General features: G+C 38.9%; 2 protein-coding genes across 8 annotated transcripts in view; one reads left to right on the top strand and one right to left on the bottom strand.

Annotated features, from left to right (window-relative positions):
- The window catches only part of FBXL20 (F-box and leucine rich repeat protein 20), a 114095-nt gene that overhangs the window by 67792 nt on the left and 18539 nt on the right, over nt 1–27764 (bottom strand). The gene's annotated exons all lie outside the window — the stretch shown is intronic.
- On the top strand, nt 8944–9279 carry LOC101280446 (40S ribosomal protein S27-like). The gene has a single exon (XM_012537797.3). The coding sequence runs from the start codon at nt 8978–8980 to the stop codon at nt 9230–9232; it is 255 nt and encodes an 84-aa protein (XP_012393251.1). The 5' UTR covers nt 8944–8977; the 3' UTR covers nt 9233–9279.

Raw genomic sequence — 27764 nt, 5'->3', positions numbered from 1 at the left:
AAACCCAAATGGTTTCTGCTCCAGTTCATGGTATTGAGTTTTTTTGTTTGTTTGTTTAATTTTTTGGCTACATTGGGTCTTTGTTGCTGCGCATGGGCTTTTCTCTTGTTGTGACGAGTGGGGGCTACCCTTCATTGCGGTGCATGGCCTTCTCACTGCGGTGTCTTCTCTTGTTGCGGAGCAAGGGCTCTAGGTGTGCAGGCTTCAGTAGTTGTAGCACGTGGGCTCAGTACTTGTGGCACACAGGCTTAGTTGCTCCAGGGCATGTGGGATCTTCCTGGACCAGGGGTTGAACCTGTGTCCCCTGCACTGGCAGGCGGATTCTTAACCACTGTGCCACCAAGCAAGTCCCCATGGTATTGTTTGTAAAATAAATGTTTCACAGAAGCAATAGAATACATGTTTTAGATATCTTACTATTTCAGCTGAATCCAAACTCTAGGTTTCTCATACAAAATATAAAGGGTGTCAAATCCAATTATATCAAGGATACAATGAATTATAACAAATTTGTGAAGGTTTTAGATATAATCGTAGAGAAAGTCACTGTTCAAACATTTGACATTCTTAGGTTATCTGGTATCATATTAATGTGTGGATAGATTATTATATATTTTAATAATCTATCCACAAAAAATTACAAGGATATTGTGGGGGGGAACATGAGAACAACTACATTGTTCTCTCTCGATTATTTCTTTCAAGGTAGGACATCATCCCCTAAACAAACAAAAACAGACACTGAAACAGCCCCCCTGTCTTACAGGGATAGGACATTCTTAAATATTCAGGTTTTTAAAAAACTAAGTGATTTGTTTTGTCATACATTAGCATTTATTGTTGTTTTGTATAAAACTGTAATTGTTTTTCTATAAATAACCTAGCTGAGAAATATAACTGTGAAACCACTTGTTGCAAACTGTAATTACAACATAGAGTTCCTGAAGAGTAAGAAGCATTTTTTTTTGGCTATTATTTTAGCCTTTCTGATCAGTTTTTAAATCTTTGGCACATTCTGGATATTAGTTTACTAACATAGTAAATTTAAATGCTTAGCACACAAAAAAGACACAGGAAACCAATTCAAGAGGCTTTAAATACAGGATCTGGGTGGGAAATGCAGATGGGTTGAACAAAGGAAACAGGAAAAGAAATACTTTCGCAACAGTGACCCCTGCTGATTAAAGTATAGCTACCAACTCCAAAAATGGAAATTAAAAGGTCTGACCTGTTATTCAAGCATTATGGAAGAAATACAAAAGTTAATATATGTATTTTGGCATAGAATACTAGTATCCCCTCATATCCTCTCTACTCATCTAGAGTAACAGAATTCCCAATGTTTAGCTAGCACATGGCTGTGTGGAAAGAAGACTTTATTTCTCATTACGTTCTGGCCAATGGAATGTAAGAAAAAGTGATGTGTGTGGTATCAGGAGGATCCTTAATGAGAGAGAGTGTGCCCCTTCTTTACTCCTTCCTCTAGGATGATGTGTCCATTACATCAGAGTGTAAACTCTGAGAGGAAAGGGGCCTTGTCTGTTTAGTTCAACCCAGTATAGTCAGTAAGCAACACGATGCCTAGAAATTCCTCAACCAATGAATGTCATTTTTACTAAATAGATCAGGAAATACTTTTTGACTGTAAATTCCCAGCAGGTTTCCATGGTTTTTTCACTTTGTATCTCAGGAGGGGAGGGAAGAGGAGGGGAGGGGAGGAAGAAAGAAATTTAATAAACTGAATGTTACTCTAAATTCAGCAAATAACATGCAAATGACATCAACACAGCAACAGACTGAATACATTACAAAAATAACGATTAAAATACCTGAAGAAAAAAGTTTGAAGATTCAACTTATGGCCCATTTATTTCAAGGGATATGATACATTTCTTGTTTAAAAAAAAAAAAGTTGTAATAATTCCTAAGTTTTCACCATCATGGGATTTCATCTGTATACGGCATTTTTAGCAGCTTTATTATGGCATAATGCAAATATCGTAAAATTCACTGGTTTTAATTATACGCTTCAATAATTTTTAGTAAATTTATAAAGCTGTGTAACCATCACTACGATTCAGTTTTGATGCATTTCCATCACCCCAAAAATATCCTTTATGCCCATTTATAATCAATCCCTGTGCTGATCCCCAACCTCAAGCAACCACTTATCTGCTTTCTGTCTCTGTAGATTTTCCCTTCTGGGCATTAAAAAAAAATGGAATCATAAAATATGTCATCTTTTGCATCTTTTTTTATTCTGCATGTTTTTGTTTTGTTTTGTTTTGTTTTTTGCGGTATGCGGGCCTCTCACTGCCGTGGCCTCTCCCGTTGCGGAGCGCAGGCTCAGCGGCCATGGCTCACGGACCCAGCCGCTCCGTGGCATGTGGGATCTTCCCGGACCGGGGCACGAACCCGTGTCCCCTGCATCGGCAGGCGGACTCTCAACCACTGAGCCACCAGGGAAGCCCTCTGCATGTTTTTAAGTTCACCTATGTTATAGCATGTACCAGCAGTTCATTCTTTTTTATTGTTGAATAGTATTCCAGTGTATGGAATTCTATATTTTGTTTATTCATTCCTAACAGACAGACATTTGGACTTGTTACAATTTTTTTTACTATTATGAATAATGCTGCTATGATCATTCTCATACAAGTCTTTGGGTTGAAATATGTTCTCATTTCTCTTGGATAAATTCTAAGGTGGATATTTTCTGGGTTGTATCATATGGTTAAGTGTTTTTTGTTTGTTTTTTTTAAATAAATTTATTTATTTATTTATGGCTGCGTTGGGTCTTCGTTGCTGCGCACGGGCTTTCTCTAGTTGTGGCGAGCGGGGGCTACTCTTCATTGTGGCGCGCGGGTTTCTCATTGCAGTGGCTTCTCTTGTTGTGGGGCATGGGCTCTACGTATGTGAGCTTCAGTAGTTGTGGCACATGGGCTCAGTAGTTGTGGCTCGCGGGCTCTAGAGCGCAGGCTCAGTAGTTGTGGCACACGAGCTTAGTTGCTCCGCGGCATGTGGGATCTTCCCGGACCAGGGCTCGAACCCGTATCCCCTGCATTGGCAGGCGGATTCTTAGCCACTGCGCCACCAGGGAAGTCCTATGGTTAAGTTTATTTAAAACTTTTAAATTGTTTTCCAGAGTAGCTGCACCATTTTACATTCCCACCAGCAATGTACGAGGTTTCCAGTCTGTCCCCATCTTACCGTTCCTTGTTGTTGCCTTTTTCATTTCAGTCAGTCTAATGGGGTGGTATCTCATTGTGGTTTCAATTTGCACTTCCCTAATTACTGATGCTGTTGGGCATCTTTTCATGTGCTTTTCAGCCATTCAAAAGACTTCTCTGGTGAAATGTGTATTCAAATCATTTTCCCTTTTGAGTTGTTTATCTTCTTACTATTGAGATTTAGGGGCTCCTTATATATTTTGAATACACATTCATTATCTACTCGATGACTTGCAAATATTTTCTCCCATTCTGTGTGTCATGACTTCTATTTCTTAATGGTGTCTTTTGAAGAACAAATATTAATTTTGATATAGTCCAATTTATCCTTTTTTTAACACATCATGCTTCTGAATATCATACGTGTGAACTCTGCCTAACGAAAGGTTATACAATTGTCTTTTAATTCAGAAACTTTTAAAGCCATACCTAGCTGACTCTCTTAACTAGACATAATGGCCTCTAAGAAGCTAAAGGGAACTTATGCCATAGCAGATAGACACAACCAAAGTCAGGAGAGGACTGTCTTTAAAGAGTTATAATGATGTAGCTTTTGGGACATGGAATAACACAAACCAGATTCAAAGAAAATTTCAGAAATTTTAAAGGAAGTTGTACCTGCTGGGTACAACAAGGGACAGAAACTATTTAAAATGAAAAAAGGCCACTGGGTTCCCAACTTTCTATAGGGAGGAAGTACCCTGAGAAAGCTATTTAGCTTCATAAGATATTTCTTATGTAAAAGGAGAGACCTCTCAGAAAGCAGTGTTAAGAGCTCATAATGCAGTACCAAGAATCACAGAGAACAATGGATTAGGGAACCATTCCCAGGAAGCAGAAATGGGCCCCAATCAAGGCACGTTTCCTGCCTCTGGGTTACCAAAAGTAGGGTCCAGCTGCTTGCTGCTCGAAAGCCAATACTTGAGAGGCAAGGTTGGTGGAAAGTAAAATTTGCTTTATTTCAGAGGCCGGTAACGAGGGGAGAGGGTGGACTCATGCCCAAAGGCCAACTCCCCACTGACAATCAGTGGGCAAGAGCTTTTAAAGGGGAGTTTCAGGTGTGTATAGGCGGAGGTAGGGGGCTACATGCAGGAACCAAATAGTCAGCTCTGACAGTCATCTTGAAATTGGTCATGCGGTGGTCTGATCAGCGTCATCCTGATTTTAAGTACAGTTAATCTTCAGTTCCAGGGTCGGTTTGTTCCCACTTCCTTGAGGCCAGTTCTCAGAATTATGGCAGCTCATGCCATGGCTACAGTCTGGTCATCATGTAGTAAACTTCTTCCACCTGGTGGGGGTTGCAATATCTACAAAACAGCTCAAAGGACAGAATATTACCTACAGCCCATGAGAAGGAACTAAAGGTCCTTGAATTTGTTTAATAACTGAACTATCAATATTTGGTCTTGTTTGACTGTTTTCCTTTGCTTCTGCATTTTCTCAATTCTCTGATTAAACTCTTTAGCTAAAGTTTTTCTACAGACAAAAGGAGGCAGAGGACATGGTGGGGAAGGACCATAGGGTCCTGTTCCATTTCACCTGGAGTAGGTGACCTGACAATGCGTCTGCTATATTTCAGAATTGATATATGCTATATTTCAGAATTGATATATGCTATATGCCTCCTGTTACTTCCCCTTTTTAGGGTGAATGTATACTGCCGTTATTCTATCTCTGTGAATAACGGTATATGTTGAGTGTATGGGGCAGATAACTTTTCTTTTTAGTTCATAGGTCTCTGGATCAAGAGGAACTGCAGGTGAGGACCCTCATCTACCTCTAAATCAAATGCAGATAACAAGTTACAGGTTTTCACCATTATTTATTTGTGTATTTATACAGGTTGTTTTTGGATATAAGACTTTCAGATGTCTTGGGAGGGAATGATTTGCATGAGACAAGAATGCGAACCATTGGAGCCAGAGGGCAGACCATGGTAGAACCTTATAATAAGGGCCTCTGAAGAATCTTATCTCCTTGCTACAATACCCTTTTGCAGTGGGCTTTTGCTGCACCTCCCTTCAATAGGTGGAGTCTGTTTTCCCACCCTTTGCATTTGAGTTCACATGATGACTTGATCTGACCAAAAGAATGTGGTGAAAATAACACTGCAATTTCCAAGCTAAGCCTTAACCAAAACTTTACCTTCTTCAAACACTCCTGCCACCATGTAAGAAAGCCCAGGCTAAACTTGTGAATGATGACAGGCCTTGTGGAAAAAGAGTACCAGCTGACAGTGCCACCAAGGTCTCAGACTGTAAATGAGGCCATCTTAGACACTCAAGTCCCAGTCAAGCCACCAGAGGACTGCAGCCTCACGGGCAACCTTTTTGGGTGACTAGAAGAAGAAGTGCCAGACTGAATAACTGTTTCAAGCCACTAGGTTTTAGAGCGGTTGTTAGACAGCAAAAGCTATGAAAACACATTCTACATTTTAAAAGTTCATGACTCGTGATCTAAATTTCATAGATTTGAATAAAATTTGAGACATACTGAAGCAGCTCAACACAGGTAAAATCTTTGGTGGGAAGAAAATTTCTGAGAGAGATTAAGAATGAACCATCATAAAGAAATCCAGAGTTGAAGCTGCAGAGATTTTTTTAAAACGATTTTTTCCTATAAGTAGTTTTTCTGATTATGCCATTCCCTCACTCAACCAACACCAGATGTTTTTCCAACTGATTTCTCGCCAAAATCTAAGAGGAAAACATTTTTGTATGCCTAAATAAACCTAAAACAAAGTAAGTTTGTCATTCCTCCACCCAACATCTTGTCCCTAGTAGAAATATAATTGCTTTTTAGAAGCAAACTGCTGTCAGTGCATTACCATATCATGACTAAATTTATCTTAAGAAAGAAATCCCTAGATAAAAACACCAAGGAAGGGATACATTTAGAAAACAGATACATTACTTAATAGATCAAACTTTCTGCTATGGACACTTTCTAATATCTGACTCAATATTACAAGCTTTCTTTTATCCTGACTTCTGTTTCTTTAACCGAAATCAATATCCACTACCAATTCATTGCTCTCAGTCTAAAATAAGTATACACTTTTATTCTGTTTTCTGTTGAGAATTTCTTTCACTTAATCAGTTTTAACTATCCACAGCAACATTCCAGAGCACCAACGACTCCATGAACTTTGATGAACTACTGGATATGACTGGGACTCATTTTGGGTACTGCTCAATCCTGGAAATCTTCCATGCCCTACTGAAAACTTCTTTTGAAGTTATGAAGTGAAAGGAAAGAATTTTAAAGTCAAGGTGGCAATATAATTATATGTCCTCCCCTTTTCTCCTCCACTTACCCCAGCTCCACCACACTATATACACACAAAAGAACTACTAGTAGATACAACAAGGCCATGATGGGATCTGACTCAGGATTAGCAAGCATTTAACTGAATCTCATATTCCAAAATGCCAGAGCGGGTGGTAAATCAGAGGAAAGTAGGGTTTGACTTCCTCATGTACAAATTCTAGTCGATGTGCCAGAAACTGAAAACTGGCAGAATCTGTGGAATTTTCCAAGACATATGTCAGATAGTAATTTTACAACTCACTCACAAACACACATTCTAAATCATCTTACTGCTATGGAAATATTTCCAAAGCAATGGTATTTTAATACAGCCATGCTACTTATTTGTAGAAAAAGCATTCCCCTGTTTTAGATAATGTAAGAAACAAAGTACACAGTACCCTAGATACCCTAACTGCATGCCAGAAATTATATTTTAGATTTAAGAGGAACCAAAAGAAACAATATGTTAAATCAGAACAAAGATTCTTTAAAAAGGAAGGGAAGATATAACTTTGTAAGAAAGTCATTAAGGAAAAGTGATACCAAATTAACAAAGGAAATCTATTAGACTTCCTAGGCCATGATATGAATAAGACAGTGGCTATTATGAACAAGAGAGCTAAACAAAGGATGCATGATATAGCTAAATATTTGGCTGTTATTAATTGATATATATATATCTAGAAAGAGGTCTCTATAATATACCATATAACTTAACTGAATTTTTATATAAAAATTCAACCAAGACAAAAGGACATTGGAAAAACAGTAGGGTCCGCCCTACCCCTATACCCCATCGAATCTTCTAGGGGGTTCTTTTGATATTTACCTCTGTTTTTCTAAATATGCTTGATTTATCAAATGTAGATATTACCTATCGACATACTGCCAAGGAATATAAGTATTTAGTTTCAACCTCTACCTCTAGCCTCCATACCCTATGTAATTTTATGACAATCTTTGTTTAAATAAAGAGTGAGTGTGAATGTAATACTGGACAGATACTACTGAGTGCTGAGCCAGCAGAACAATAGGACCATGTACTCTTTGTCCCTACAAATTAATGACAACCTCATTTTTCCTACTTTCTATATATTTTTAACTTTTCCTCAAATGCTCCAGCATCTGTCACATGTCTATCAATATTTTCCATATGCTCAAACACACCAGATATTGCTTTTTCCCGGAGCCATAACTTCCCAGAACCCTTTGGTCTTTCTTCTGCTTCCCTCTGTGGGGGGACTCTCTAGACTAGGTACAGAGCTGTCACCTTGGGCTCTCCCTTGGCTCTTCTCTTTGACTGAATTCTGAGTCTTGGACCCGATTTCTTTTCCCTTCCTATTTAAGAGTACATTCACTAGTAACTTACGGGGGAAAAAAGGCTCATGAGAACTGAAATCCTGGTCACTTGCATGTCTAAAAATATCTTTATCCTAGACTCACATTTGATTGATAATATGACTGAATAAAATTATAGGTTGGAAATCCTTTCCACTGAAGATATCTGAAGATACTGCTTAATGCATTTCTGTCTTCCTATGTTACTACTGTGATATGTAATGCTATTCTGATTAGTCCTTTGAATGTAACCTCTAGCTACTCTTGCTGGAAGCTTTTAGTACAGCCTCTGTATCCCCAGTTTACTGAAATTTCATAATCAGTCCTCTTGGTCTGTGTCTTTTTTATTATTCTATCAGATCTTTCAACTTGCAAATCTATGATTCAGTTTGGAAAATGCTTTGGAAATCTGTTGGTATCATCTCCCACTATTTTCTCTGTCCTCTCTTGCTCAAATTCCTATTAGTCAAATATTGGACCTTCTGGTCTATCTTTAATTTTTTAAATTATTTGTCTCCTATTTTCCTCATTTAATATTTTCTTTCTAATTCCTAGGAAATTGCTTCAACTTTACTTCCAATCTTTACACTAATTTTTTATTGGGGGGGTATCATTTTTTATTTCCAAGAGTTATTTCTTATTTATTGAAAGAGTTTCAAAAGACCATTCTGTTTTTTGAAGATGCAACATTTCATTTCTTAGAGATTAATATTTAATCTCTTAATTTAATATTTATTAATATTAATAATTTCCCCTCTGCCCTACCCGCGGTTTTTTCCTCTCTGCTCTCTACCTTGTTTCTTTTATGTGTTTGTCTGGCCTCTCATTTTGGAGGCTTTCCTCAACTATCAGGTTATCCTTGGCTGTCCACTCCTTTTCATGGCATTAAGAAGCTATTATAAGTTCATTCTTTGGCTCCACATCCCTATCCTTTTCATACATCTGATATTCCTGGATCCAGAACCCTCAGCCTCCATTTTCTTGAAGAAAAAAATGCCCAGTTTCCTAGAGGGGGAAGAAGTAGTTTACATAGGATTCAACCACTTAATTTAAGATTTCTTCAGCCTTTCCGACGGTGACGACCTCCCCATGAGAGCATGCCTCTCTCAAAGGATCTCCTTCGTCCCTCTCCAGAAGAGGAGAAGAGGAAACACAAGAAGAAGAGCCTGGTGCAGTGCCCTAATTCCTATTTCATGGATGTGAAATGCTCAGGATGCTATAAAATCACCACTGTCTTTGGCCATGCACAAACAGTAGTTCTGTGTGTTGGCTGCTCTACTGTCCTCTGCCAGCCCACGGGAGGAAAAGCAAGGCTTACCGAAGGATGCTCCTTCAGACGGAAGCAGCACTAAAAGCCCCCAGAATCAAGATGAACGGGAAACCATCCCAATAAACACATTTTGGATTAAAAAAAAAAGACTTTCTTCAACCAGTACCTACTTTTAATCTCAAGCCTCATTCTTAAATTTTCACTTTTTACTACCAAGTGTTGAGTCTTTTTGGAGGTTTTGTAAACTTGCTTGCTAGTCTCTGCAGACAACCCAGAGTGTACCTCCCTCTACTTGGCTAAATTATTTAACACTATTCTACTAATTTTTTTATCTTCTAAATTTTTTTTGTCATTCTTGTGCCTGTGATCTTATACTCCTTTTTATTCTTTTATTATAATGTTAGTGCTATTTGAAAAGAAAGGAAATAAATGTATTAAAGTCAAACTCCCATGGTTAGCCAAAACACCTATGCAATAGTTTTAGATATCTTGAATACAGTCATAAGCATATTTACTAAACTTCTGGATACCATGAAACTCATTAGGATAAATAATAACGTTGGATAACAGAATCAGGGTTCAACATGATTTTAAAAGGACAGTATCAAGAGGAAACTAGGGACCTCCCTGGTGGTGCAGTGGTTAAGAATCCGCCTGCCAATGCAGGGGACATGGGTTCGAGCCCTGGTCCGGGAAGATCCCACATGCCACGGAGCAACTAAGCCTGTGTGCCACAACTACTGAGCCCGCGTGCCACAACTACTGAAGCCCGCACACCTAGAGCCCGTGCTCCGCAACAAGAGAAGCCACCACAATGAGAATCACGTGCACCACAATGAAGAGTAGCCCTCGCTCGCCGCAACTAGAGAAAGCCCGCGCACAGCAACGAAGACCCAACACAGCCAAAAATGAATAAATAAATTAATTAATTTTAAAAAATGAGGAAACTAAACAGGGTAAATTTTTTTTAAATCTCTCACTAAAATTAAGCAATTACCAGTTATATAAATATGAAACTAGAAACCTAGTTTCACAAAAAACAGAGTTTTAGTTTATCATGAGTTACTTATGTGACTTCCTGTAACAAATTTTAAAAGAAAAGAAAAACTGTATCTTAGGATACACTAAAATGGAAAGCAGACCAGACCAAGGGACAAAACTACTGTATATTCTGAGTGGTTGTCAATAACTCTAACATCACATTTGAGAAAGGAAATCAACTAAATATCATTTAGAAAATGGATCCCAGGATACTGAGAGGTTCTAAAGCTAAGTTTTGTGGAAGATGGTAAAGATAAGAGGAATACTCAAAATGTTCAATGGAAGAACATTATAGCTGCTATTGAATAGCTGAAGAATTGTCCTTTACAATCAAGTAGCTCTATACTGTTCAAGATAACCAACCTAGGAGAAGCAGAGACAATGTGTTTAAGACAGATTTGGCTTAAATAACTGTGTAAAGCTGTGAGCTCTCCCCATTACTGGTCAGCCAGTCTCTCCAATATCAGCGATGTCATAGAGTAGACTGTTCCATTGAAGGAGCTTTAACTAGATGACATTAAGCCTGGTTCCACTAAAGGAAGACAGAAATAAAGAAACCAAGAGTCAAAGAAGGTCATTGTATAATGATAAAGGGGGTCAATTCATCAAGAAGATACAACAAGTGTAAATATTTATGCACCCAACACTGGAGCACCTAAATATATAAAGCAAATGTAACAGAACTAAAAGGAGAAACGAACAGCAATACAATAGTAGCAGGGGATTTTAACACCTCACTCTCAATAGCAGATCTTCCAGAGAATTAATAAGCAAACAGAAGATTTTAACAACATCACAGACTAAATGATCTAATAAACATACACAGAACAGTCCATCCAGTGGCAGCAAAATACACATTCTTCTCAAGCATACACAGAACATTCTCCAAGACAGAACATATGTTAGGCCACAATACAAATTTCAACAAGATCAGTAAGACACAAACCATATCAAGTATCTTTCCTGATCACAATGGTATTCAGATGTGTGTTTTCCAACACCCAAGCAATACCCGATTTCTTAGCAGACACTGAATGGGTGTCCTACAAATTTAACTTAATTCTGACACTATCTACCAGGAGATAGCATCAGATCTCACAGGTGAAAGGCCCAGTCCCACACGACTACCCCCACTTCAGACACCAATTGCAAGTCCAGGGTGTTACTTTGTGCTTCTGACCAACTGGCTATAAATTAAAGGTTCCTGCAACCCACTTCTCAGGTTCAATTAATTTGCTAGAAGTGGTACACAGAACTCAGAGAAACATTAACGTATGTCTCTCAGTTTATTATTATTATTTTTAATTTACTTAATTTAATTTTTATTTATTTTTGGCCACGTTGGGTCTTTGTTGCTGCGTGCGGGCTTTCTCTAGTTGCGGTGAGCGGGTCTACTCTTCGTCCTCAGGTTACAGGCTCAGGGGTTCAGCAGTTCTGGCTCGCGGGCTGTAGAGCACAGGTTCAGTAGTTGTGGCGCACAGGCTTAGTTGCTCTGTGGCATCTTCCTCGACCAGGGCTCAAACCCGTGTCCCCTGCATTGGCAGGCGGATTCTTAACCACTGCGCCACCAGGGAAGCCCTCTCAGCTTATTTAAAGGATTCAGATGAACAGCCAGATAAAGAGGTAACACAGGGTGAGGTCTGGAAGGGTCCTGAGTGCAGGAGCTTCTGTCGCCATAAGAACTGGGGTGCACCACCCCTCTGGCATGCAGATGCTACCAACATGGAAGATCTCTGAACCTCATCCTTTTGGGTTTTTTTAATGGAGGCTCCAATACATTGACATAATTGATTATACCACAGGCCATTGGTGACTGCTTCAACCTTCAGCTCCTCTCTCCTCCCCAGAGGCGGGGAAGGGGGAAATGGGGAGTGGAACTGAAAGTTCCAACCCTCTAATCATAGTTGGCTCCCCTGGCAACTGGTCTCCATCATTCAGTTACCTAGGGGCCTTCAAAAATTCACCTTATTAACAAACTCAGGTGTGGTTGAAAGGGGCTTGTTGTAAACAAAAAGACACCCATTTCACCTTTATGGCTTTGAACTGAGAACAAAAGATGTTCCTACTGCTTGCTTAGGAAATTACAAGGGTTTTTGGGAGTTGTGAGTCAGGAACCAAGAACAAAGACCAAAATATATGTGTTATAAATCACAATATCATGAAACTAGGCATGAAACTAGAAATCAGTAACAGAAGGAAAACTGGAAAATTCACAAATACGTGGAACTCAATCAACACACTACTGAACAACCAATAGATCAAAGAAGAAATCAAAAGGGAAATCAAAAAATATCTTGAGACAAACAAAAACGGAAACACAACAAACCAAAACTTATGGGATGCAGCAAAAACAGTTTTAAGAGGAATGTTTATAGCTATAAATGTCTACATTAAGAAAAAAGAAAGATCCCAAATAAACAGCCAACATTTCACCTCAAGGAACTAGAAAAAGAACAAACTAAGCCCAATGTCCGCAAAAAGCAATAATAAAGATTAGAGCAGAAATAACCGAAATGGAGAAAGGAAACCAATATAAAAGATTAATGAAACTAACACTTGGTTCTTTAAAAAGATAAACAAAATTGACAAACCTATAGCTAGACTAACCAAGGGAAAAGAGAGGACTCAAGTAAAATTATAAATGAAAAAAGAAAGAAAAAAATTGTAAATGAAAGAGGAGACATTACAACTGATACCACAGAAATATAAAGGATCATAAGAGACTACTATGAACAATCATACCCCAATAAAATGGACAACCTACGAGAAATGGATAAATTCCTAGAAGCATGACCACTTACTGTTAAGGTAATTAAACAAGGAGGCAATTGGGGTTTAATTGTCTGAGGTGGTTCTAATGCCTTGGTAGCCCACGTTGCAAACCAAAACCTAAGCCAGCATAAATGCACTGGAATCTGAGAAAATGAAACTTAAGAACAATCCCAAGTAAGGCAACTCCTTAAGATACAGCCAATCAAATAACTATTTTGCTTCGGTGTCTTGTCTATAAAAACCTTGCCCGTAGCTCCTGTGCATGGAGCACTTCTAAAATCACTTCTGGACTGGTGCTATGCAATTGAAATTAATGTCTGCTCAAATAAACTCTTCAACATTTTAATGTGCAACAGGTTTTGTTTTTCTTTTTTAACACTTCCAAGACTGAATCATGAAGATGTAGATAATTTGAATAGATAAATAATGAGTATGGAGACTGAATCGGTAATCAAAACCTCCCAACAAAGAAAAGCACAAGACTAGATGGTTTCACTGAGAAATTCTAGGAAGCATATAAGAAAGAATTAATGTCAATCCTACTCAAACTCTTCCCCAAAAATTGAAGAGGAGAAATCACTCCCAAACTCATTTTATGAAGCCAGCATTACCCAAAGCCAGAGAAGGAAACTGTAAGAAAACTATAAGCCAATATCCCTGATGAATTTAGATGCAAAAATTCTCAGTAAAATAACAGCAAACCACATTCAACAGCACATTAAAAGAATCATACACCATGATCAAATGGGATTTATCCCTGTGACACAAGGATGGTTCAATGCACACAAATTAATCAATGTGATAAACCACATTAACAGAATGAAAGACCAAAATGATATGATCTGAATAGATAGAAAAAAAAAACACTGGACAAAAGTCAACATCATTTCCTGATAAAAAACCATCTACAAGCTGGATATAGAAGGAATGTACCTCAACATAATAAAGGCCATATATGACAAGCCCACAGCTGACTTCACAATGGTGAAAGGCTGACAGCTTTTCCCCTAAGATCGGAAACAAGACAAAGGTAATCTAAACACTCCTAGTCAACACAGTACTGGAAGTCCCAACCACAGCAATTAGGTAGGAAAGACATAAAAGGCATCCAAATCAGAAGGAAGAAGTAAAAGTATCTCTGTTCGCAGATGACATGATTTTATACAGAAAAATCTTAAAGACTACACCATAAAACCATTAGAACTAATAATTCATTAAAGCTGCAGGTTACAAAATCAGCATACAAAAATCAGTTGCACTTCTATATACTAAGAACAAACTAGATGAAAATATACAATCTCATTTAAAATAATATAAAAAAATAAAATACCTAATAACTCTCCCAGACTTCAGACAATACTACAAAGCAACAGTGATCAAAACAGTGTGGTACCGGTACAAAAACAGACATATGGATCAATGGAACAAAATAGAAAGCCCAGAAATAAATCCACATACCTATGGTCAATTAATCTTTGACAAAGCAGGCAAGAATATAAAATGGGAAAAAGACAGTCTCTTCATCAAGTGGTGCTGGGAAAGTTGGACAGCTGCGTGTAAATCAATGAAGTTAGAACACACCCTCACACCATGCACAAAAGTAAACTCAAAATGGCTTAAGGATAAGACATGAAACCATAAAACACCTAGAAGAGAGCATAGGCAAAACATTCTCTGACATAAATAGTACCAATGTTTTCTTAGGTCAGTCTCCCAAGGCAATAGAAATAAAAACAAAAATAAACAAATGGGACCTAAGCAAACTTACAAGCTTTTGCACAGCAAGGGAAACCATTTAAAAAAAAAAAAAAGACAACCTATGGAATGGGAGAAAATATTTGCAAATGATGCAACCAACAAGGGCTTAATTTCTAAAATATAGAAACAGTTCATACAACTCAACAACAGAAAAGCAAACAATCCAATCAAAAAATGGGCAAAAGACCTTAACAGACATTTCTCCAAAGAAGACATACAGATGGCCAGTAGGCACATGGAAAGATGCTCAACATCACTAATTATTAGAGAAATGCAAATCAAATATACAATGAGGTACCACCTCACACCAGTCAGAATGGCCACCATTAAAAAGTCTACAAATAACAAATGCTGGAGAGGGTGTGGAGAAAAGGGAACCCTCCTACACTGTTGGTGGGAATATAAATTGGTGCAGCCACTATGGAAAACAGTATGGAGGTTCCTCAGGAAACTAAAAATAGAATTCCCATATGATCCAGCAATCCCACTTCCTGGTCATATACCCAGACAAAACTATAGCTCTAAAAGATACATGCACCCCTATGTTCATAGCAGCACTATTCACAATAGCTAAGACATGGAAACAACCTAAATGTCCATCAACAGATGAATGGATAAAGAAGATGTAGTACATATATACAATGAAATATTACTCAGCCATAAAAAAGAATGAAATAATGGCATCTACAGCAACATGGATGCAGCAAGAGATTATCATACTAAGTGAAGTAAGTCAGAAAGAGAAAGACAAATACCGTATGATATCACTTGTATGTGGAATCTAAAATATGGCATAAATGAACCTATCTACAAAACAGAAACAGACTCACAGACATAGAGATCAGACCTGTGGTTGCCAAGGGGGAGGGGGGAAGGGAGAGGGATGGACTGGGAATTTGGCATTGGTAGATACAAACTATTACATTTAGAATGGATAAACAACAAGGTCCTACTGTATAGCACAGGGAACTATACCCAATCCCCTGGGATAAGCCATAATGGAAAAGAATATTTTAAAAAGAATGTCTATATGTATAAAACTGAGTCACTTTGCTGTACAACAGAGATTGCCACAACACTGTAAATCAACTATACTGCAATTAAAAAAATTAAAAATGAAATAAAATACCTAGCAATAAATTTAAGCAAGGAGGTGAAAGATCTGTACATAAAAACTGTAAGGCATTGATGAGAAAAATTGAAGACACAAATAAATGGAAATATATCCATGTTTATGGACTGGAAACCAAATCACCCAAAGTGATCTACATATGCAATGCAATCTCTATCAAAATTCCAATGCATTTTTCACAGAAATAGAAAATCAATCCTAAAGTTTATATGGAACCACAAAAGATCCTGAATAGCCAAAGTAATCTTGAGAGGGAAGAACAAAGCTGGAGGCATCACACTTCCTGACCTGAAACTACATTACAAAGCTTTAGTAATCAAAACATTATGTACTGGCAGAAAAACAGACACACAGACCAATGGAACAGAATCAAGAGCCCAGACATAAACCCATGAATATACAGTCAACTAATATTTGAAAAGGGAGCCAAGAAGACTCAATGGGGAAAAGATAGTCTCTTCAACAGTAGGTACTGGGAAAACTGTATATTCACATGCAGAAGAATAAAATTAGACCTCTATATTACATCACTCACAAAAATTAACTCAAAATGGATTAAAGACTTAAATAAATGTAAGGCCTAAAACTCCTAGAAGAAAATATAGTGAAAATGCTCCTTAACATTGGTCTTGGCAATGATTTTTTTGGATATAACACCAAAAGCACAAGAAGTAAAGCAAAAAACAAGTGGAACTACATCAAACTAAAAAGCTTCTGCACAGCAAAAGAAACAATCAACAAAATGAAAAGGCAACCTATAAAATGGGAGAAAACATTTGTAAACTATATATCTGATAAGGGATTATTATCCAAAATATATAAGAAACTCATATAATAATAACGAAATAAAATAAATAAATAAATAAAAATGGGCAAAGGATCTGAACAGAAATTTTTCCAAAGTATATGAAAAGGTGTTCAACATCATCAGGGAAACGCAAGTCAAAACCACAATGAGGGGGGCTTCCCTGGTGGCGCAGTGGTTAAGAATCCGCCTGCCAATGCGGGAGACACGGGTTTGAGCCCTGGTCCAGGAAGATCCCACATGCCGCAGAGCAACTAAGCCCGTGTGCCACAACTACTGAGCCTGCGCTCTAGAGCCTGTGGGCCACAACTACTGAGCCTCCATGCCACAGCTACTGAAGCCCGCACACCTAGAGCCCGTGCTCTGCAACAACAGAAGCCACCGCAATGAGAAGCCCGCGCACCCCAACAGAGTAGCCCCTGCTCACCGCAACTAGAGAAAGCCCAGGCACAGCAACGAAGACCCAACACAGCCAGAAATAAATAAATAGTTATTTTTTAAAAATTATTAAAAAAACAACAACAATGAGATATCACCTCACATTTGTTAGAATCACTATAATCAAAAAGACATGAGGGGGCTTCCCTGGTGGCGCAGTGGTTGAGAGTCCGCCTGCCGATGCAGGGGACACGGGTTCGTGCCCAGGTCCGGGAAGATCCCACATGCCGCGGAGCGGCTAGGCCCGTGAGCCATGGCCGCTGAGCCTGCGCGTCCGGAGCCTGTGCTCCGCAACGGGAGAGGCCACAAGAGTGAGAGGCCCGCGTACCGCAAAAATAAAAGACATGAGATAATAAGTATTGGTGAGGTGGAGAAACGCGAACCCTTGAGCAGTGTTAGTGTGAATGTAAATTGGTACAGCCACTATGGAAAACACTATGGAGGTTCCTCATAAAATTAAAGACAAAACTGCCATATAATTCAGCAGTCCCACTTGAGGTATATATCCAAGGAAATGAAATTACTATTTCAAAGAGATATCTGCACCTCCATGTTCACTGCAGCATTATTTACAACAGCCAAGATATGGAAACAATCTAAGTGTCTGTCAACAGATTAATGGATGAAGAAAACATTGGTATATATATACAGTGGAATATTATTCAGCCACAAAAAAGAAGGAAATCCTGCCTTTTACAACAAAATGGATGAACCTAGAAGGCATGGTGCTAAGTCAAATAAATCAGAGAAAGACAAATACTGTATAATCTCATAAGCGGTGGTTGCCAGGATCTGAGAAGTGGGGGAAATGAGAGAAGGTGGTTAAAGGGTACAAATATCCAGTTACAAGCTGAAGAAATTCTGTAAATCTAATCTACAGCATGGTGACTATAGTGAACATTAATTACTATACTGTATACTTGAAAGTTGCTGAGAGTAGATCTTTTTTTTTTTTTTTTTTGCGGTACACGGGCCTCTCACTGTTGTGGCCTCTCCCCTTGCGGAGCATAGGCTCCGGACGCGCAGGCTCAGCAGCCATGGCTCACGGGCCTAGCCGCTCTGCGGCATGTGGGATCTTCCCGGACCGGGGCACGAACCCGCGTCCCCTGCATCGGCAGGCAGACTCTCAACCACTGTGCCACCAGGGAAGCCCACTGAGAGTAGATCTTAAATGTTCTCCCACAAAACAAACATCACTGGAACTTCCCTGGCAGTCCTGTGGTTAAGACTCTACTTCCACTGCAGGGGGCACAGGTTTGATCCCTGGTCAGGGAACAAAGATCCCACATGCCATGCAGCATGGCCAAAATAAAATAAAATAAAAACACATTCAAAACAAACATCATTAACTATGTGAGACGACAGATGTGTTAACTAACTTTACTGTGGTAGTCGCAAAATACACGTATGTCAAATCATCATGCTGTGTACCTTAAACTCACACAATGTTATATGTCAATTATATCTCAGTAAAGCTGGATACAAAAAAAGAAAGAAACCAAAGAGGGAACCAACATAAATAAAGAAATGTAATTTACATAGGCATACAGAATATACTAAAATAGGTTTACATTTAGTTATTTTTCTTAAACATTAAAAAAGAATCAAAATTAGGACTTCCCTGGTGGTCCAGTGGTAAAGAATCTGCCTTACAATGCAGGGGACGCAGGTTCGATCCCTGGTCAGGGAACTACGATCCCACATGTTGCAGGGCAACTAACCACTGAGCTCACGCGCCTCAACTAGAGAGTCCATGTGCCGCAAACTACAGAGCCCACGCGCTCTGGAAGCAGAGCGCCACAACTACAGAGCCCATGCGCCCTGGAGCCTGTGCGCCACAACTAGAGAAGAGAAAACCCACACAACACAACTAGAGAGAAGCCCGCGCGCCGCAACGTGGTATCTCACATGCCTCAACGAAGATCCCACCTGCCACAAGTAAGACCCGATGCAGCCAAAAATAAATAAATAATGAATAAATCTTTTTAAAAAATCAAAATTAAAATCAACACAGACTGAGAAAAAGCAAGCCAGCGTCATTACCGGATGTACAAACAAATTAGGACTTAGCCTAGAACACAGGCTTGATAACTCTGTTCTTTGGCAGTATGCTTGACCCTATCTCCCCAAACCAGTGGTGACCCAAGACAAAACAAAAACTATTAGGACAATGATATTTTTCATAAATCTACATGCATTCCATTTTTAAATGCTGGGATTATACCCTTTAGAGTTGGTTTAAATTAATCTGTATTTTGTTTTAAAATATCAATGGTATATGACACATTTAAGAAAATGTTGGCAATCTTTTATTAGTTAGCCCCCCTCCCTTTTTTTCTCTCCATTTTACTAATCCAAGGCTTTTGAAGATTTCCTAGAATGTATGTTTTATGGGACAGTTCTATAAAGAGTTTGGTCATGAATAACTTTACAAGGTTGTCTGCCAACAGCCATAAAAAATAAACAAAAACATGTTTACAGATTTTTTTTTTAAAAATCAACACTGATAGGCACAAGCCTATTGATACATAAGCAGAATTTTAAATTCAGCTACCTTTTCTCTGGAGCCTTCTCTTACTAGAAGGAAGACTCTAATCCCTTACCTGCCTGATGGAATTCTGGAACTACGTGAGGGAAGGAGACTAGCAGGTTCCATTGTTCACTGTGGTATCTTAGCCTCATTCGCCTCTGGGCTTAGTGTCCTAGGTCCTGAACTTCTCATGTTCAATTCCTCCAAAGAATAATGTCCTGACTTCTGTAAGTCTGATGGCAGTCATTCAACTGATCAGGGTGCATGGGGTGAGTATGGGGGTGGGGGTGGTGGCAGAGAGGGGTCCATCCCCCATTATAGATTTTTCAGACAATGCTCCCTGTTCTCAGCCTCCATCTGTGGTACATGGTACTTCCATGTACTGAGCTTTTCAGGGGTCTTGCAGAGAAATCATGATCTGTCTCTTGCCAGTATTCTCCTCTATAGAGTTTGACCTTCCTCTCCTCTGTTAGGTCACTTACTACTTCTTTTTGCTTTCCTTCTTCCTATACAAGTAGGATTACAGATGTCTTATCCTTTCAAAATGGAGTTTATTCCTGTCTTTAGGTGATTTTCAAAAAAGCCTGGAAATAATTTTACTTTGCTGTCTTAAAACCTGAAAGGGATGGTTTTCGTAATCTTTTAAGTCAAATAACCTTGAAATAGAGCCAACTACTGTTCAAGAGCTAAATGTTTATGTTTGATAATAACCCCCAAAGGATAACACTATTGAAACCAAGAACTCAAATGCTCGGTTAAATTAGACTACTACCTCTTTTTCAAACAAAGCCTATACTTTCTCATCTCTATGGCTTTATGTCTTCTACCTAGAAATCAATCCATTTTTTAAATGCTCTGCTCCAATTTCATATCCTCCATGAAAGCTTCACTGATTCTCTCTCCTAGGAGGGAATGCCTTTTTCCCACTTCAGGTTTTCATAAGGGAGGACTTGCGCTAAACACACTCCTGACTTCTCTGTACTTCTTTACTTACAGAGACAGAGTGACTTATCTGAACCTGTCTGACTAGTTAATCTTAGAAGAGTGAAGAGCAAACTTGGCCCATCTCTGTGCTTCTACCTTTCCAAGGTGTGGAGCAAGCATTCGCCGCTTATTTAGGGCCAGACGCTCCCTTGCATAGGGAGGCTTGAGTCAATATAGCACTGCTTGGAGGCAGGTTGGTCTACCTAAAGGACTTCAGTTAAAAGGCACAATTTGGCTCACGTACTGAAAGTTGTATCCTCCAACCTGGTCTCTGTTAGTAATAAAAGTGGTATTTTGACCCCTACCTGCCACTCTTGTTTTCTTTATTTGTTCAGAACTTCAGAAAGGATAAGGGATGCTTTACCTGAAACCTCTTCAGAAATCCCAATCTCTAGGTGGAAATGTTTTCCTACTTTCCTATAATCCAGAACTTTGCTTATAGTTCTATTATAGATCTTAAATTTTTTCTTACTGTGTTGACAATCTTCTAACCTACTAGGCTGTAAGCTTTTAGAAAGTGGATTAACCACAGTGCCTTACACATGACAAATCATAATATAAATATTTGTTGCACTGACTGACTGAAGGGCTAAATGTTTCTTTAAAGTAAAAGTAAAGAGAATTTTATGGTTTCTAGCTATTTCAGGTTCTACTCATTCTAAAGTCACAGCAAGTGCATATCAAAGACTGCCAGATTATAATTAATCTTATAACTAAGATGTTGTTTTCCCTTGTCAAATTTCCTCTGCAATACATTGGGTCATTATCACCAGTTCTGTTTTTTTGTCTGCATGCTCTAGGAATTTTAAAAGCTAATTAGGGGCTTCCCTGGTGGCACAGTGGTTAAGAATCCACCTGCCAATGCAGGAGACACGGGTTCGAGCCCTGGTCCGGGAAGATCCCACATGCCATGGAGCAACTAAGCCCGTGTGCCACAACTACTGAGCCCGTGCTCTAGAGCCTGCGAGCCATGACTACTGAGCCCACGTGCCACAACTACTGAAGCCCACGCGCCTAGAGCCCATGCTCCACAAGAGAAGCCACCACAATGAGAAGCCTGTGCACCGCAACAAAGAGTAGCCCCCGCTCGCCACAACTAGAGAAAGCCTACACAGCAACGAAGACCCAATGCAGCCAAAAATAACTAAATAAATTTATTAAAAAAATAAAAGCTAATTATACATCCTATAAACCTAAAATTGAAAATAATTCAGTTTACACTGAGGAGATGAATTCAAATGAAATGGATAGAATCTAAGCTGCTATCTCAAGATAACTTTCTATAATATAGGACAAAGACAATAACCACTCAAATTCACTGTATTAATTAATCATCATCAGTAACTGTAGTGGTTAAAAATAAGTAGTACGTAAAAATGATTAGGAGACGACATGGCCAAACTAGTGGTTGTGGTCACTCTTCTGCAGAATAAAAATTAGAAATTGAGAAAGTACATTTTTAGTATAATTGGAGTATTTCAAAATTAGGGAGCCAGAATTGGGTTTCTTCTAAAACCTCAGATCAAAAGCGTACTCAGAGGTGACATCAGCAAAAATGGTGGAATAAGGAATTTTGAAATCCCACCTCCCCATAAAAGTAACCAAAAAACTGACAAAATCAAATATTTTTGAACTTCAGAAACTAACCGAAGGCTTGCAACAGTCCACGGAGTGTATATTCAAGAACAAAGGCTGAATCTCAGTAAGAACAGAGAGCTTTGAGGCATTTTAAGTTACCCCAATCCCCACATTTGCAGTAGCACTATCTTGAAAATAACAGCCCGCATGGCTGGTAACTGAGGAACCAGAACATATCTCATTTTCAAAGTATTGTAATGATTTGTCTTGACCTGTCTGGTTGCTCCCTGGAAGATCAGCTCAAAAGGCTTGTCTTTATTTTGCCCAACTCAAAAGGGGCCTAGTGCTAAAGAAATTACTCCACTTTGTTCAAAACATTTACAGGCAAATGTTTTAGTCACTGCTGCCTAAGGAACAGATAACAATTGGGGCAAACAATAGACTAACCAAAGAGGTTGAGGGGAAAGGGCTAGAGAATGAGATGTCCATAACGGTACTGAAAAGCTCCTATATCCTGGGAATCTAGAAGGCCACATGCATGCCCAAGGTTGTGCACACACTCAGGAAAAACCTGAGAAGACCCTAAGCTGTCACTTCTGGTTGATCTTGAGGCGTTGCAGAAACAGGAAGTGAAGGCTAAGGCATAATTGTAAACTGCCTGGCTGAGTGCTGAAGGCATGCCCTAACATGTACAAGAAGCCCCTCAGCAAAGACTGAGAGAATTTCTGGTTCCAGATGTTTAAGGAAATCTCTGTACAATCATTAGCTGACTACTAAGCTAATAGAACAGATTTCAGTGGCCACACACGACAAAGAATAGAGTTTATAGAACTAGTTCAGAAAAAGACACTAAACAAACAAACAATACTACTACAATAAGCAGCATCAACAAACCCAGGAGGGGAGGGAATGTGATTTCTAGAGTTGCTATATTTTAATATTCAAAATGTTCAGCTTTCAGCAAAAAATTTCAAAGCATGCAATGAAGTCATTTGCAAATTATATGATACGGGTCTAGTATTCAAAATAAAGAACTTTCACAACTGAACAATAAAAATACAAATAACCCAATTTAAAAATGTACAAAGAATATAAATAAACACTTCTCCAAAGAAGATATACAAATGGCCAACAAGCACATGAAATGCTCAACATCATTAGTCATTAGGGAAATACAAAGCTAAACCACAATGAGATACCACCTCATACCCACTAGGATATTATAATTTGAGAAAAAGAAAAAAGAAGGGAAAAGAATAACTGTAAGAATATGGAGAAATCTGAACCATTGTACATTGCTGGTGGGAATGCAAAATGGGCAGCTGCTGTGGAAAATAGTTTGGCACTTCCTCAAAACGTTAAACATAGAATTACAACATGACCCAGCAATTCCACTCCTAAGTACATACCCAAAAGAACTGAAAAAAGGTTTCAAACACATACTTATTCATAAGAATATTCATAGCAGCTCTATACGCAACAGCCGCAAGGTGGAAACAATCAAAATACCTGTTAATAAATGAATGGATAAACAAAATGTGGTATAGCCATACAACGCATTATTCAGCCATAAAAAGGTAAACATGCTAAAACATGGATGAACCTTGAAAACATTATGCAAAGTCCAGAAGCCAGTCACAAAAAACCACATACTATATGATTCCATTCATATGAAAGTCAGAAAAGAGAAATCTACAGAGACTGAAAGCAGATGAGTGGTTGCTTAGAACAAGGGAGTGATAGGGGATAAGGAGTGATGGATAAAGGGTACAAGTTTCTTTCTGAAGTGCAGAAAATGTTCCAGAATTGACTCTGGTGATAGTCTGCACATATCTGTGAATATACTAAAAGCCACTGGATTGTATACTATAAAAAAGAGAACTTTCTTGTAATGTGAATTATATCTCAATAAAAAATATAATTTAAAAATGTGTACTCAACAAGCTCTTTGAAGAAGAAAGATAAAAATAAATTCACAGGAAACTTCTCCTCAGTAACAACAGAACTTGGAAGATGATGGAGAAATATCTTTAGAGTACTCAGGGGAAATAACTGCAACTGAGAACTTTGTACCCAGCCCACCCTAGATGACCCTAGCAATGAGGAGGAAAAAAAGATGTTTCCACACATAAGTAATTAGGTAAGTTCACCACTTAGGTCCACGGTAAAAGAACCTTTTTAAAAGGATCTACTTTCAGAAGAAGAAAAGTGAACCAGGTACTCCTCCTGCTTTTGGGAGTAATGGACCAGATTATTTTCATGAACCTTTTAAGGACCACTAAAAACTCTGGTGAAATATTAAAAATAATGACAATAATAATAGTAGATTTTTTTTAAAGCACGGATGAGCAAAAAATAGTATAAAGAACTACCAGTCCAAAATCTAGAATGTGAGAACCCAAAGTAAGCCCAATACTCAAAAATAAAATGACTTTACAGCAATATTATTAGATAAAATTAATTCAAGGAAAAAATCATTAAGAGTTGAAGGAGAGGGCTTCTCTGGTGGTGCAGTGGTTGAGGGTCCGCCTGCAGATGCAGGGGACGCGGGTTCGTGCCCCGGTCCAGGAAGATCCCACATGCCGCGGAGCGGCTGGGCCCGTGAGCCATGGCCGCTGAGCCTGCGCGTCCGGAGACTGTGCTCCGCAACGGGAGAGGCTACAACAGTGAGAGGCCCGCGTACCGCAAAAAATAAAATAAAATAAAATAAGGGTAGTTATAAGGTAGAGAGTTAAAATTATCTATAGGGACTTCCCTGGTGGCACAGTGATTAAGAATCCGCCTGCCAATGCAGGGGACAGGGGTTCGATCCCTGGTCCTGGAAGATCACATATGCTGTGGAGCAACTAAGCCCGTGCACCACAACTACTGAGTCTGAACTCTAGAGCCCGCGAGCCACAACTACTGAAGCCCGCATGCTTAGAGCCTGTGCTCCACAACAAGAGGAGCCACTGCAATGAAAAGCCCACACACGGCAACGAACAGTAGCCTCCGCTCACCGCAGCTAGAGAAAGCCAGTGCGCAGCAACGGAGACCCAACGCAGCCAAAATTAATTAATTAATTAGGGGACAAAAGAGAGACAAAATAGACAAAAAGTTAATAAAAACCTAGAGGATTTGAATACCACATATTACAAGTTTGATCTAAGAGATATGTGTAATGAATTGAGTCAAATAATAACAATAAACTTACTGAATGTATATTGTATACCTTGCAGCCTTGTAAACACTTTATATATCATGTAACTCTTAAAACAACCCTGGATAGAAAGATTCTATTTTGTCTCCATTTCCTAAATTAAAAAATTGAGGTGCAGAGATTAAATGTATTCCAAAGTCACACAGCTTTAAATAGCAATCTCAGCCAAAATATGAACTGATAAAAATTTAGCTTTGCCATAATTCGACAGTACTGCATGTCAGTAATTAGGAATCGGTAAGACTCTAATAAAATAATAAATCCTTAATGTTTTATTGGACAAACAGTATGATCCCTTTCAAAAGTGTCATCAGCCCTTTTGAAGTTTTCCAAGTTTAAACTGACTTTTTAAAATGTTGTAAGTCAGAAATATGAGGTCCCCTTTGTATTTAGGGTTCATCATTAGGCTTTTCCCTCTTCTACCTAAGAGTCTTCTTAAGGGTTCTGAGGCTTGCCTCCTCTGTTGATCCATCACAATTTCATATTTAGATATAAATAGAAAAACCATAATTTTAAGAAATGTTAAGAAAACGGGGTATTCTGGTCTCCAGTCTCTGACTGGTAAGTACTTCTCTTCTTCCTTCCTACAATGCACCCTTTAAAAAGGCAGTCTAATTTTAAAATTTTGTGTCTGTGATTTTTTTTTCCCCCACATCAAACCCAAGCATTCAATAAACAAAATCTTACTTTGTTCCAACACAGAACACTTACAAAAACTGATGATGTACTTGGCCACAAAGAAACTTTCAAAAACCAGTTATCACGGGACTTCCCTGGTGGCGCAGTGGTTAAGAATCCACCTGCCTGCCTGCAGTGGTTAAGAATCCACCTGCCAACACAGGGGACACGGGTTCGAGCCCTGTTCCGGAAAGATCCCACATGCTGCAGAGCAACTAAGCCCGTGCGCTACAACTACTGAGCCTGCGCTCTAGAGCCTGCGAGCCACAACTACTGAGCCCGCGAGCCACAACTACTGAGCCTGCGTGCCACACCTACTGAAGCCCAAGCGCCTAGAGCCCATGCATCACAACAAAGAGTAGCCCCTGCTCGCTGCAACTAGAGAAAGCCCACGCACAGCAATGAAGACCCAATGCAGCCAAATAAATAAATAAATAAAATTTAAAAAAAAACACCTGTTATCATAAACCACTAATACACTTATATGTAACACAATAAAATTAGAAAAGAACAACAAAATAGCCCCTTGAGATCAATATACCTGAAATTTTAAAATAGATAGGAAATAGCAGAGCTAAGATTTGAACCCAGTCAGTATGGTTCCATTGTTTTGCTCAAACCCTAAAGTCCTCCTAATTATTAGGCTCCAAGTCTGTGTTACCCAAAGTGTGGTACTCATTTAGGCATCACCTTTATATATCTTAGAAATGCAAGTTCATGGGCCCAGGTGATTTGCCAGTTTTCCAGATGACTGTCAAGCAAATTGAAGTTTGAAAACCACCTCTCTAAACCAAGGCTCTTAATCCTGGTAAAAGCTCTGCTTTTGACTCCTTATAATGTGAGATAAGGAACACCTTATTCTTTAAGCCACTAAAAGGGTTTTCTACTATTTGCAGCTCGGAGCATGCTAACTGGATACAAAAATGAATCACAAAAATCAATACACCAACTTTATAGGTTCCTAATGACAGTAAATCCTATCATTTCTACCTTTAAAATATATCCAGGATCCAATTACTTCTTACACCTCCATCACAATCAACTTCATACAAGATACCACTATTACTTTTCTGAATTACTCCAAGAACCCTTAACACCAGTTATATATATATTACTTCTCTACAAAGCAAGAGTGATCCTTTCAAAGCCTGAATGTTCCTCTTCTGTTCAAAAATCCCTATGGCTTCCCTTGTCAGAATAAAATCCAGAGCACAAAACGGCCAATAAGTCCATTTATGACCTGCCCTGCTCTCCCATGCTCCCCACTCCCCACCCCACCCCGACCCCCGACTCATAACTCTCTGACCTCTTCCCTACCACAGTTACCCAACCTCACCATGATCTGGTCACAGTGACTCACCTGTTCACTCTGTTCCTAGAATACATCATACACACTCCCACCTTCATTTTTGTATTCCTTCCCCTGTAAGGGTTTGCTCCATCATTTCTTTAAGTCTGCTCAAATGTTAACCACCAGTGAGGTCTTCCTTAACCATTCTATGTAAAGTATGAGCCATGCCCACCTCCCTTCCTCTTTTTCCTGTCCCTCATTTCTGTCCATAGCACTTATCACCATCAGACACATTACACATTTACTTTTTTATCTGTTTCATGTCCATTTCCCTTCACTAAATTTTAAACTCCATTTGGGCAGGATTTTGTGTTCTGTCCACTTTTACACTCTCAGCATCTATAACAA

The sequence above is a fragment of the Orcinus orca genome, chromosome 19 (genome assembly GCF_937001465.1).
Source record: "Orcinus orca chromosome 19, mOrcOrc1.1, whole genome shotgun sequence".
Classification (NCBI taxonomy): Eukaryota; Metazoa; Chordata; class Mammalia; order Artiodactyla; family Delphinidae; genus Orcinus; species Orcinus orca.
The sequence above is the reverse complement of the archived record's forward strand: the minus strand, read 5'-3'. Positions and strand labels throughout refer to the sequence as shown.